Raw genomic sequence first — 14,915 nt, forward strand, 5'->3', positions numbered from 1 at the left:
GCGCAACTTTTTTTCCCTCCCCTGTTTTCCTTTACGATGTGACAGCTATCAAGGCTGAATATATCATGGTTACATTGAAGCAGAGCCAGCTTAGATCCAGCTTAAATGACCGTTAGATCCAGATCGTACCCCATGCACAAATGCTTGTTTACATGTATCGTGCATGTCTTTTCTAATAACGTCACTGTGCATAGAGACTTTCGTCAGAGTATTCAGATTGTTGGGAATGAAAATAGCTATTCAGGGATATGCAAATAAAAAAAACAATAACAAAAGTTATATATATATATATATATATATATATATATATATATATATATATATAAAATTAATAATAATAACAATAATAAAGTAATTGATAAAAATATAATTGCAATAAAACAAATTAAGTAAAAATGTAGTTGACCTTTCTATCTTTTTTCAAATCATATTCTTGTTTAATATACATATACATCAGAAATACATCACATTACAGAAGAAAAATTGGTCACGAATGCTGTTTCATAGGTCATATCCGGGGGGGTTTTGCACATTGGAAATGTGTTTGTGTATCTTGTCTTTTCTAAAAAAATAAATAAATAAAAATAAATAAATAAATAAAATAAAATAATTGTAGCTGGCCTGTCTACCATTTCTTCTAATAACTTCACCGTGCTGCTGTAGACTTTTGTCAGATATTTAATTTGTTGGGAATTAAACTGAGGCTGGCACTAGCTGGTTATGTGAATATAAAAACAACAACAACAACAAAAATAAACATTTCAAATAAATGAATACAAATTTAGCCAACCATTTTTTCAGATCATACTATTGTTAAATATTCTTTTTCACTCCAGAACACATCACATTACAGAAGTAAAATTGGTTGTGAATTCAAAATGACTCATCTCTTCTAATCACATTATATTCTATCATATTCTTCACTCAGAAATATGTCACATTACAGAAGCAAAATGGGTTACGAATGGCGTTTCATAAGTCATATCAATTATTATTTTTATTTTTTTTTGCGTATTAGAACTGTAAAGACACATTTTCAATAGAGGCAAGGTGACAACTGTATGTCTGTTTTCATCAGGACAAACTAGACTATGCTCTCTACTCTGACTAAAGTCTATTTACAAGAACAATGCTTTAAAAAAAACATGGTCAAGATCAAACTATTCCTATCCAGTTAAACAATAATACGACTAATCAAACAACATTCCTGTACATCACAGCATACAGTCCCCATAGAGGAAATAAGGTAATATTCTACTTCATACAATAATCATCCAGCTGCCACTCTTCATTTGAATGCAGAGGATGATATTGTTCATGTAGGCTTTGCTCTCCGCCGCTGTTTCATCTCTGGATAGTAGAAAGGCAATCATATTCTCTCATTGGCCTTGTCACTGAGCCTGAAAGATGCCGTCCACCCACAAAACAAATCTATAAGCCTCGCCTGCATTACTATCTATAAACTCCTCCTGTCATTTGCATAATTCCATCAACAAACCGCTGAGGATCATCTATTATCCTTCAGGTAAAATCCACAGTTTTGGCTAAACAAGGAGGATAAATAAGTTAAATGAATACAAATAAAATCTCAACACAAATATGCTGAGTAAGTACATTTCAAGAGAAACATTTAATTCAGAGGTATTCAAAATTAACTGAGATGTTTTTGCGAAACTGCTTAATGTATTAATGCTTTTGAGAAGAAGAATCTACCTTTAACAGAAGTGTATTTTGTCACATTTTTTTCACATATAGCTAAATTGTTACTTGGGCGAGTTTGCAAGAAACTTAAAAATGGGTCATGGTCCACTGGTTTAATGCATTTGTCAACGTTTAGGCAAGGGTGGGACAAGACAGTCTAGTCTCTCTCCGCCATGTAATAGCCATGCCACAGTAATCAGATGCTTTTGTGCCCATCTCGCGGCCTCTTCCTTCGTGCTGAATGGGGCATCAGAGTTAAGCTGGCTGGCTCTCGCCGGGTGACAGTTTGCTAATGCCCTTTAAAAGCCAGAGGGACAGGCTTTGGGCAGAGCATAGTGCGGTGAGTTGAAGACTTCCATATTGTAATTTCCCTCCATGAACGGCTCGGATAATGTCGCCTTTCATGGCTGCCACCAGATTGCCTCAGATAACGATGTGGCATTCAGTTCTGCTCTTTAGGAATTAAAACAGAAAATTGGAGGCCCAAGCATGTAATTATGTTGGGGAGAAGTGAGCAACATCAATTTGTTCTTGGAGGAGGTGGAGGGGAGAGAAGGAGGGAAAAAAAGAATAGAAAAACAAGGTCCTTTGGCTGTCGGCGGAAAACGAGACTATTAAAAAAACACATCTCTTGTGTAACTCTGTTATTCTTATTCAAAGACATAGTTCAGTCAAAAATTAATCTTTTACTCTCCTATTTGTCTTTTCAAACATGTATGACTTTATTTCTTGCTTAGAATATAAAAGGACAAGTTTAGCGGAATGCCCATGCTGCTCTTTTCCATCCCATTAAAGTGAATGGTGACCAAGATTTTCAGTGTTTTTTATTTACTTTCATAAAAGTAACATATAACTTCCAAAGACATGCAATAAAGAGCAAGAGTTGTATGGCTCACGTTTATGTAGATTTTATGTCCATTTTGTGTAGAAGACGTGGCAGGTATGGTCGCTACGAGCTACTGGGATGAGCTGTGTAAAAAAATATTTTGTCATTATTTACTCACGCATTTGTGGTTCCACACCCAAAATGCTTTTGTAGAATATAAAAGGAGAAATTTAGCGGAACGTCAATAAAATACAATAAAAGTGAATGGTGACCAAGATTTTCAGTGTTTAAAATGACTTATTTTTATTTTTTTTTACTTTACTGACATAAAAGTATCGTATGACTTCCAAAGACTTGGAATAAAGAGCAAGAGTTTTATGGTTCACTGTATGGTTTTTTGGCAATTTTGTGTAGTTTTTAAGGCCAATACAAGCTACTGCGATCAGATTCGTAAAAAATCTCCAAAAGATAAATAAATAAATAACATGAATAATAATAATAATAATAAACAATTTAGCCAATTATTAACATTTTGTTATTATTTACTCGTGCATTTGTGGTTCTAAACTCAAACCCCTTGCATAGAATATAAAAGGAGAAATTTAGTGGAATGTCCAAGCTGCTCTTTTCCATAAAATATAAGTGAATGGTGTTTAAATTACATTTTCAGTGTTTAAATTGAATAACATTTTTACAGTTTACTGAGATCAAAGTGTCATTCAATTTCTGAAGACTTATCTTTAGGGCAAGAATTTTATGACCTACTTTTATGTTGATATTATAGCATAGTTTTGCGTAGACTTGACATCTGTATTCACAGACGAATTAGTAGGAAGACCTGCATAAAAAACTTTAATAAAACAATTCAGCCAAAAATGAAAATGTTCTCATTAATTACTCACCCATTTGACATTCCAAACCTTATTATTATTATTATTGTGTAGAATATAAAATGAGATGTTTAGTGGAATGTCCAAGCTGCTCTTTCCCATGTAATAAAAATGAATGGTTACTAAGATTTTCAGTGTTTAAACTGACAATTTAAAATTTATCATACGACTTCCGATTTGTGACATAGCGCAAGACTTGTATGATTTTAAGTGATTTAAGTTCTGCCATGAGGTATTGCGGAAACATTGAGGTACTGCGTAAAAAAAATCATTTAAAAAAATTGCTCCCAAAAAACTCAGCATACAGGTTTGTAATGACGTGAGAGTGAAATAATAATTATAAATAATTACAACAATTAAACTGGGTGAATTATCGCTGAACATTTCTAAACCAAAACTTTACCCAGCATCTTGAATAGACAGGAAGCATTCAAGCGCAGGCAAAAGGGACCAAATTGCCTTCAGCAAAGTCTTCATCACTGAGGTCGTAACCTTTTCTTCCTTCAAAATGGGAAAAAAAAACAGAAGCGGCCATGAGAAGAAGTTGCCTGGGCGACGGCATTCGTTTAGTGTCAGGCATGTGGGTTTTTTTATGGCTTGCCGATGGCATTAGTCTCCCTCGGTGCCACCAGGCAATCACCTCTTTATCACTTGGCAATTATCTACCCAGAGCTGCTCTGTGTCTCTGCCCACCTCTGCCTGCATCACACATGACCCCTTACAGTCGGTCTGGCCCTGATGCAGCGCAGGGAGAATGGCAGGATGACTGGAGAGATATTTATAGAGAGACGAGAAATAGAGTGAGCTGAATGCGAGGACCCCGGTTATTAAGGTCCCTGGCCCTGTAAGATTGCCTGAAACGGCCTCGCTCCTTTTTCTGCTGTTTGCTAAAGCACATCTTCAGGACTAAACATGGTGATGGTGCAAACATAGTTTTGGTTCTACCGGAACTTGTTTTAGGTCCTAAACATATGCAAGTGTGTAAGCCCAGATATTAAAACTTGGGACTAATTAACATTCTTTCTTAAGCGGTAATTTGTCTTGTTTTCCAGAAAATCATTCAAACAATATAGCATAATATGCTGTATATAATCAGTTCCAATATAATCTATAAAACCATTCAAAGGTTTGTAATCATTAAGAAGTTTCTGAGAGTATCTTATGCTCTCCAGGCAGCAGTTATTTTATCAAAATACATTTAAACAGTAATATTTTGAAATGTTACTATTCAAAAGTACTGTCGTCTATTGAAATATACTGATTTGGTGCGCAAGAAATATTTATAATTATTATTAATCTTAAAAACTGTTTTTGCTACCTAATATTTTGAAACACTATGAATCACTATTTTTAAAACAAGATCAATTTAAGAAGCAAAAATCGTATTTGTAATATAAGTAAATTTTTTAAAGCTAGATATTTTTACTGGGGGAAAAAACACAAACATTGCAGTATGGTGGCAATAAATCTCAGTAAACAAGGAATTGACAGATTTACTTTTATCCAGCAGCTAACTCTAAACATGTCAACTGTTTAACTAATTTAAACGACCTTACTCAGGATTTGCTTCAAACTAGGGATGGTAAGATTCACCGATTCGCATCAGTGCACTGCCATAAAAGTTAACGATGCAATGCATCGATTTAAAAAGTGTGCATCGGATAGAAGTTGGCATTTGTATAACGATGCATCGTTTCTAACATATTTGCATCGGTAAAAAACTATTTATTTATATATAATTATTAGTAGATGCGCTATACTTTTATTATTTCGAAAGTTACCAATAATTTGTGAAATTGTGACCAATATTTTATATGTAGATTGACTTCACCTCTCTAAACTGTTTCTCATGCGTGTTCTCTCATCGCCACTGCTGCTACGTGAATACGACGTATCACAACAGTACATCAGAAGGCACTTAAGTTGATTTATTTATGATTTGCTGTCTGTCTGAACCAAAGAAATAAAAGTGAACTATCTGTAACATATTGAATTGCATAGCATCATATATTTTTTTTCCATTGCATCGTATTGCATTGAGTTAAATCGAATAGAAATCATATCGCATCGTATCGGTAACTGCTTCATGTGTATCTTTAATGTATCGTATCGTTGGCTATGCATGTGTATTGCATGGGCCTCAATTATGTAGATGCACATTCCTACTACAAACTGTTGCTCCACTATGAAAATAATTGACCTAAACAAAATAAAAAATGTATGTAGACATAGTCATTTTACAGTAATGTGCACTATAGCGCCCCCTGTGGCAATGCAGAGAATGCAACATGCATTTGTATTGCCCTAAAAATTAAGTTTCACAATGCAACCAAAATCAAACTTGCATAGCTGTAAGAATTTGCACTCACATACTTGTGTAAAATATGTTTCAGGTCTGACTGCACTTCCATTTCGATATTTCTTTGCCATGTATTTGCTCAAAGAGGGTGGTTTATATGTACAGTATATAGTAGTCATATTTCTGCAAAGTATCCATTTATGACTAGAAAGACATTTCTACTGAGGAGCGAGGGGTGAGATTGTATACTTCTATATAATACATCAATCATGTTGCCTATTTCTAGATGTTCCATAAGAAGGAGTGCTTTCAAACAATGCATAAAAACTACAAAAAGATGCATAAAAAACCATTTGAATAGCCAACACTGGTATATTTCTCAACAACAGGGGGCAATGTAGGTCAATAGCAGAATATGCACCCCCCTCCTCAGCGCCCTCCTCCCAAAAATACCCAGACAAACATTCCCCTCATTAATGTTGGCTTCAGAACATTCTGAAGTGCTTTCAAGCAATTTGTGCGTCATATTAATCTAATGCACCGTCTCTGGTGATTGGCGTCAAGTAAAAGAGATCTTTCTGGCTTTCCATCAACAGCGGCGCTTTTATTCATCTTCCAAAAAAAACAGAGAAAAAAAAAGTCGAAAATGAAGATGGCTCCGCTCAGAAAAAGGAAAAAGATCAAACACGAGGCAGCGGGAGAAAAGACAGATAAAAGATGTTCGGCTTGTATTGACAAGAGCATCTGAAAGAAAATTAATGTTTCTCGCTTTCATCGCGTGTTTATGTCACACCCCCCATTCCACTCCAGAGACGAGGACGGGGCCGCATTTGATATTTCCAACATCTTCATGTACTACTGAATGATAAGCTGTTTGTCAGATTTAGGAGTTAGATGTACCTTTTTAAAAAAACGCATCTGTCTTTTGGCACGATGTTGTCAGCACTATTACCCCTCCAATTTGCACTCAGATGCCCCCCCTCCTCTGCTCTGACTAAAATCCAATTTACTGGCTGTCAGCTCAACCCAGTAATCCTCCGCACAGCTGTGTTTGTGGAAGGAGCCTCTTAATTTGCTCGTCCTCCACGTTTCTAAATGTACCATTGCCATATCTGAAGCTAAATGTTAGCTTATGTGGTTTGTTGCCTGTTTATGAAGGCGCAATGAATGCCTGTTGGAGACCCTTTCAGGTTCTGCTCGGGTGAGGAAATTAGTGAAAATGCTAGTGGAGCTAACTTGCTATGCTAGTTCATTGCTAAGTGGTAGCTATGCTGTTCTTGGTGTTATCTGGTTGTTTACTAGCCCAAGTCGAAGAGCCACACCAAAAACACTTGTCTATGATATTTTTGTCATGCTTTTTTAAGCACTTTTTTCCGCCCCTCAGGTAAAAAGTAGAGACTTAATGGATTCAATTTAGAGTTCAGAAATATCATAGATGGATCCGATCGTGACTATCTGCCAATGCTATACTAACATAACAGTTGTGTGTTAGGGTTACGGTTTAGCATTTATTTTAGCACAGGCAATGTGCATTGTGATTGACATGACCAATAATATTTTTATAATCAGCTGGGAGGTGGGGTTTGCACTTAAATGGTTTAGGAAGAAAAAATTGCGCGATACAATTGCTTTCATAAATGCACCGTATATTTAGATGAAAATGATAAAGCAATTGCTTTCAAAGGTCAAATCCAACTTCTACTGAACAAGCTGCGTAATTTGAGGTAGGTTATCATTTGTTAAATTACATGCTAGCATTTAGCACTCAGCATTAGTCGTTTGTTGAGAGTAAATTTATACAAACTTAGCAGAAAGTGTATCATGTATTGGGGGAAAAGATACTCTGAGTATCTTTAAAAGCCCCAATCGGTATTTACTGACACCTAGTGGTGTGGAAGCATTACAGAAAAATCAAAAGTTGCAACTGTAAAAATTTATTTTTCAGTGTTTCTATTGTTAACTAAAACTATTACAAATTTTACTATGAAATATTTTCTGTAATTGAATTAAAGGGGAAATAAAATCTAAATATTTATATGAAAAATGTAACTAAAATAAGTTTAGGTTGAAGTAGTACAATTGCTAAAACTTAAAATAAATATAAACTAATAAAAATGACAAAATCACTAAAACAAGAAATTAAAATGAAACTTAAATTATTCAAATTAAAGCTAATTCAAAGTATTAATAAATACTCCAATAGTACATAATAATACACTGGTATTCACAGGCATGATTAATTTATTCCTCAATCAACACTGTTCAATAATAATCAAATTTAGGGTTGGATTATAGCGGCTAGTCATGTGATCTTAATATGGCAGCTCTCATGAGGTGACTCATTAGGCTACTAATATGACTGGAATCATCATCTCATGTGATGCACTGTTAACATTAAAAAAAATTGTTATATTATTTTTTTCACATTTAAAACTCATAAATGAGGGAAAAAAATAAATAAAATAAAAATAGAGAGTGCCCCTTTAAATATGTTCTGTGTATCTGGTTTAAAATAACAATATAGTTTAGCCAAAAACAGCAAGCAAAAAAGATACTTCATAAAAAGTCGCAAACTTCGCCACAAGCTGCACGCGATATCATAAAGTAGTTGGTTTCAGGCATGTGTGGGTTGTGGCTCGGGCTGGAACAGTGAATTATAGAGACAGTGTCATTGCCATCGAGCAGCACACTGCACCATCTCTGACACGGGAGATAAAAGTCACTGCCAACCTGTGGGAGCCACAGCAACCACCCTGCCTGCCTTCCCGCACGCCATTCTCTTGGACCATTTGCATTTCCTGCGGACGCTCTGCATCTCATGAATGCTAATGAGGGCGTATTTTTTCCCTCGTACTGGCCCGGCAGTTACTGTGGGATTGTCCGTACGCACATCTTCCGCTGGCCCACGCATGTCTGTGATATGAAAATGAGTGTGAATGATAAGCCCCCGGGGGCCGGGTCGACTCCAACAATTAATCCTGGCATTTACGAGAAATATTCGCCTATGCCTATCAGTACATGAATATATGTATATCTATCTACTCCATATGGAGGAACTAACTAGAAACTAACTGTTTTATAGTATCTCTCCCCAAAACTGAACCGAAATGTCCCTCATGAATGAATATTAGGGACTGACTCAACCTCTCGGCTGCCTTTCAACCTCCCCCGTACCGAAGCAACCGATGCGAGCTATAAATAACCAGGTGAAGATTTTCCTATGGAATATTCTGAGTCACTCTGGGAACATGAGAGAGGACGTGTGGGCATGCAGGGATGGGGAGGGTACGTGGGCGGCAGTGAGATCATCAAAACGTGCCCAAGTGCCCCAGAGGGGAGGAAGGGTACTCACCGCGTGTGCGTAGGTGCTGTAGGTGCTGAAGGGCAGGGCGATGGCAGGGTTGAAGATGCCAAACTGGCCCACCATCTGCTGCATGCGGCGGATGGTGCGCTCCTTGTCCGTGTCGGCAAACTTGACCACCAGGCTGGACGACGCGCCCTGAGGGAGGAGAGAATCGGAGCCAGTCTGAGGAGAGAGGGCAGGCTGCGTTTAACCTCCCGCTTTGCAAGCGAGACCGTCGACCACAACAGGAAACACAACTCAACATGTACATGATTTAAGATGTGGTCAAAAAAAGATGTGGGGGGGGGAATTTAGCAAGAAAATTGTGGTAAATGTGACCACACCATTACAGTGACACTATATAATTCAATGAAATTTTAAAGCATGTTAACATGTTAAAGGGATAATCCACCCCAAAATGAAAATTTTGTCATTAATCACTTACCCCCATGTCGTTCCAAACCCGTCTTCAGAACACAATTTAATATATGAAAACCGGGAGGCTTGTGACTGTCCCATTGACCACATAGTAAATTGCATTGTCAAGGTCCATAAAATTATGAAAAACGTAGTCAAAACAGTCCATCTGCCATCAGACGTGCAATCTGAATTAGCGTGTTCGTGAGTTCACTAGCAGAGCACGACGCAAGCACGCCTCAGATGAAGCATGACGTAAACGCTGTGACCTACTGACGTCGAGGCCAGAGTACACCGTAAACGGCGTTTACGTGCTGCGTCATCTGAGGCATGCTTGCGTCGTGCTCTGCTAGTGAACTCACGAACGTGCTTGCAGGAAGTATCACGGTCGATATTTAGTTTTTTTTTGTGCACAAAAAGTGTTCTAGTCGCATCATAAAATTCAGATTGCATGTCTGAGGGCAGATGGATTGTTTTGACGACATCTTTCATACTTTTATGGACCTTGACAATGCAATTTACTATGCAGTCAATGGGACAGTCACAAGCCTCCCGGTTTTCATCGAAAATATATTAAATTGTGTTCCGAAGACAAATGAAGCTTTTACGGGTTTGGAACGACATGGGGGTAAGTCATTAATGACAAAATTTTAATTTTGAGGTGGAGTATCCCTTTAAGAAAAAGATTTGAATGGATTTAAAGATATATTTCACAGAAAAAAAAGACAACTCTGTCATCATTTAAAGCCTGGAATGTTAACTATAACAATAACTATAACTATAAATGTATAAAGCCGGTCACACACCAGACGAGAAGCACAGCGCCGTGTCGCGCCACGTCTTTACATTGTTTTGAATTGTTGCTAGGCACTTCGGACAGACGCCGAATGGTGCCACCGGTGTGCGTACGCTCATAGTTAATTTTAAAGACGTGGCATAACAAGACGCGGCGCTGCGCTTCTCGTCAAGTGAGCGACAGCCTTTAGCGTCCACGCAACTGACGATAATGTTCTGTTCATTGTAAGTGTGCGCTGGTGTCATCTGCTGCTTTAAATGTTCGAGCTCTTTGAAGTCGGGTGGATTCTGATTGTCAATGTTTTTATTATTCATCAGCTGGAAAGAATCGTTCTAAAAATGATTTGAACAATATATTTCCTTTGTGACATTATTGTTATAGTGTATTGTGTATTGCATAGTAGTATTGTGGTGTGGATATAGTATTCTCATATAATTAGAAAGATTATTAAAACTTTATAGTTATAGTCATCGTATTTGGTGTAAACAGCCCTTTACTCATTTTCATGAACTTTCAAACCTATATACGACTCCATGGAACACAAATTAATATCCTATAAATAAGAACCATCCAAAAAGAACCTTGTCCTTACAAATTGCATGCTATATTTGAAGGTTTTTTTTCTTTTTTTTTTGAAGCCATATAATAGCTTTTTGTAAGGAATAGACCAAAATTTCATGGTGACGAGAGTAGAGATGCTTGAACAAGTCATTCCTCTGTGAATGATTCATTCTTTTGACTTGGAATGCAGTTCACAAAACCAGCCGTAATGATTCGTTCATCAATTGGTTCATCCAATTCTTCCAAAAGTAAAGTCACCGATTCAGTGATGTGATCTGGTTGCAGCTCAGAGGAGATTGTTTTGTATATAATTTCACCTAATGACTTTTGGACTGTCAAATCACATTATATCCATCATGTAACTTAGAATATGAGTCGTATGAATTATCTTTACGATGCTTTTGTGGACTTTTTTAAGCTCCGGTCCCCATCCACTTTCACTGTATCCAAAAGAGCATTTTGGACACCCGTTAATTGTGTTCAATTAAGAAAGTATGTCACTCAGGTTTGGAATGCATTAGCTCAGGGGCATCAAGCTCAGTTCCTGGAGGGCTGCAGCCCTGTAGAGTTTAGTTCCAACCCTGCTCCAACTCACATACCATGTAGTTTTCAAATAAGCCTTAATGACTTGATTAGCTGGATCAGGTGTGTTTAATGAGGGTTGCATCTAAACTGTCCAGGGCTGTGGAGTTTGACACCCCTGCATTAGGTTTTTATTTTGGGGTGAACTGTCCCTTTAAGAATGATAAAAACCTTAAGTTCTTATGTGAATTGCATATGTGAAAATACCATGACGTTTTCACTTCAACTTTGCACCAAACACAAGGTGGCTGAATGCATTTTAAAAATAACAATTCAGCTTATTCCCAAAGAAAAAAACAAAGAAAAACATGATTCTGAATTACTGTCCAACAAACTCTCAACATCAAACATCAGGCAACCAAACAAATACATCTACAAAACTGTTAGCGGCATCAGGAGATTGACATGAGCCTTGGCAGCTTGACCATTACATAACAAAATCTATTTCAGATTTTGTTACTTGATAGGTTATGATATCACACCTGAAATATCAAACGGATTAGATGAAGAATGTGAGTGTGTTTTGAGATTGACAAGGCCACCAATGATCATGGTCTGACCTTGGATGTGTGGGTTTCTAAGTCTGGCTCACTCATTCTCTCCCATACCGTGGTAATGAAACACCTGCCGCGAGAGCCGTGCTCACATTCATTATGAATCTCTCAATGATTCGATGCTACACTTGACCTTTATCAGCCTACAACATCCCCTGTTCCAGCACTATAACGTCCGAATAAAAAAAAACGAAAAAAAAAACTACGAAATCGATTTTGGCAAAAAGGCCGAAATATGACTGTGATCTGACGGTAGAGAAAGGTTGTGCATCAGCCGAGATAAGAGGCTAGCTGAAATTGACGTGAAAATGTCGATAAGCAGCCACAATATGGGGGAATATCAGGTGAGGCCACAAATGTATTTGTGGTTAGGTCTTCAAATGGTGGGTCGTGTCCCAAAAATGGGTTGCAGGTCTAGGCAGGGGGAAAAAACAATGCTAAATGGCAACATAAAAAAGCAACAAATCATAAAATTGTCCATAATTTGGTCAGTAAATTATTAACTTCATAAGGCATTTATTCACTGTATATATACCAATAAATCCATTATAAGGTTTGATTATGAGGACATTTTTATTTAAAATTATTTATTTTTAATTAATGAATTGATGACTGAACTACAAGTCAATGTGGTTATAAAATTTGTTAAAAATGAATTTTTTTTTTTTATTAATTGCAGAATGAAGTTGAAGGAAATTGGGTCAAAAGAGATACTATTCTTTTACAATTTTAGTTTTCATTATAATTTTATTTAAAGTTCTAGTAACTTTATTGTGCTTTTGTCATTTATATTAATTGTCACACACACACACACACACACACATATACATATATATATATATATATATATATACACACACACACACACACACACACACACACACAGAGCTACATGACTTTCTACTGTATACTGTAAATGTACTGATGCATAATTTTCAAATACTTTTTGCTTTAAATCAACCGTTCTATTTTAAATAAGAACTGGTTGATTAAAAATCATTTTTTAACGTAGTGAATGTAGCCTGTAGTGAATAAGAAAAAAACACTGGAAATCCAGAACCAAGGCTGCTGAAAAGAATGGGTGGCAACTGTTGTTCTCTGTATTGTTGTCAGAATGCTTAGCAAGGGCCGAGTACAAAGCAATCAGTTTGCACATCCAAGCTCGACAACTCTGGCTCTAGGCATACGGCACTCATGTAGGCGTTTGAAGGGGTTGCCAGAAAAGCAACAAAAGACAGTCACTGGGGAAGATAAATGTAGATTTGATTTTCGATTTCACTCTGTTTGAACCTTCATGTCCTTAGCATTTCTAGAACTGTTTTATTGTATTGTTTCCTCAACTGCTTAGTTAGGATATCATTACCAGGGACATTATCAATGCATTCAGTCACTGCTCATTAGTTGTGCTGCACGACTAAACAAAATGTACTTTTGCAGGTCAAGAATCGTACCACAAAATGCCCAAGTGTAAGACAGCGCAAAGTTGCAATCTCTAAAAAAGGCCTTATCTTGTATCCCTTCAGGGTTTTTTTTTTTTTATCACCAAAGTAGTTAAAATTATTTCTGGGTAAAACCTCAAGGGAGTTAGAGACATCTGTGGACTGGAATAAAAACATTTGGCGTTTAGAAAAGATTGGTGGGATATGTTAAAAGTTTGACGGTGGACGCATTGGGACCTGAAGCATATTTTTTTCCGCTGATTAAAGTGATAGTTCGGTCAAAAATGTTTTTTTTTATAATTTCTCACCCTCATGTTATTCCAAACCTGCATGACTTACTTTCTTCTGTGGAAGACAAATGAAGATGTTTTTGCACAATGTCCAAGCTGCTCTTTTCCATACAATAAAAGGGAATGGTGACAACAACTTACTGTATGACTTCAGAAGACTTCACTAAAAAAGGTGTAGGATTTACATTGAAACTATTTTCACTGTGAAATTGCTAGTACATTTCTCAAAAAATGAAAAAGAAATTAAATTTGAAATTTGAAAAACTGATTTTATTTTATTTATTTATTTATTTATTTAATATAAATCGCACTCCAATAATCTGTTTTACTTACAACTTCGGAAAATCATGTTTATAGTGTTAAAATAGAGAACATAAGTTATTTGGACTATTTATTTGATGTTTTTATAGTGTTTAATTGTACTTTTTGAAGCCTTGGTCACTATCCTTTGGGAACCTGTTTCTACCACAGAGAATAAAACTCAGAATTACAACATATAAACTCAAATCTGGATTCTGAACTCTGAAAAAAAAAAAAAAAACTGAGAAAAATGTCAGAAAAAAAAGAGAGAAAAAAAGTCAGAATTGCGAGATATTTACCTGAATTTACATTGTGCAATTCTGACATTTTTTCTCTTAGAACTGTGTAAAACAAAGTCTGAATTATAAGATAAAAAGTCGCATTTACTTTTTTAAAAAATTGTATTGGTGGCAAAAATGGACTTCCACACCATTCACTTTTATTGTATAAAGACAACATTGTGTGTTCCTTAGAGCAAAGGAGTAAATGATTACAGAACATTCATTTTGGGTGAACTATCCCTTTAACTTCTTAAACTCGTGGTATTAAGTTGCATGCAGACTGTAGGCCTACGCTGGCATTTTAATCTTAACCTCAAATTCAATTATCTGCAGCGCTCAGAGCATTTATTGAAAACCTAGATGTTTTGCACACCACCTTGAGCTATTACGAAGGAGAACAAAATATTTACTGTGTGTTATGAAAGTTCTTGGGCAAAGCCAATAAAAAAATAAATTCAATGTTCCTTTAGTACTAAGTTTGGAGCATTCAGAATTTTCTGAATGTGTTGATGGTATTTGTCCAATCCTTTCTTGACTATTTGTTTGCTTTAGCTCTGAGACATTCGGTGAATATCAGGGCCGAGGGCTTGTTGGTCCAGCAAGATATAGGCTATGCGTTTGTAGGAGAAAGTGATA

The 14,915-nt window shown here is 36.4% G+C and overlaps 1 protein-coding gene across 11 annotated transcripts in view; it reads right to left on the reverse strand.

Annotated features, from left to right (window-relative positions):
* celf5a (cugbp, Elav-like family member 5a) overlaps window positions 1-14,915 on the reverse strand; it is a 231,436-nt gene that overhangs the window by 21,278 nt on the left and 195,243 nt on the right. For 7 of the 11 annotated variants that reach the window (XM_058760780.1, XM_058760782.1, XM_058760781.1 and 4 more), the window contains one exon: window positions 9,069-9,242. In XM_058760780.1, the coding sequence (XP_058616763.1) occupies window positions 9,069-9,242 (174 nt within the window). The remainder of the gene's footprint in view (window positions 1-9,068; window positions 9,243-14,915) is intronic. The other 4 variants (XM_058760783.1, XM_058760786.1, XM_058760787.1 and 1 more) reach the window with 1 other exon arrangement.

The sequence above is a fragment of the Onychostoma macrolepis genome, chromosome 22, assembly GCF_012432095.1.
Source record: "Onychostoma macrolepis isolate SWU-2019 chromosome 22, ASM1243209v1, whole genome shotgun sequence".
Classification (NCBI taxonomy): domain Eukaryota; kingdom Metazoa; phylum Chordata; class Actinopteri; order Cypriniformes; family Cyprinidae; genus Onychostoma; species Onychostoma macrolepis.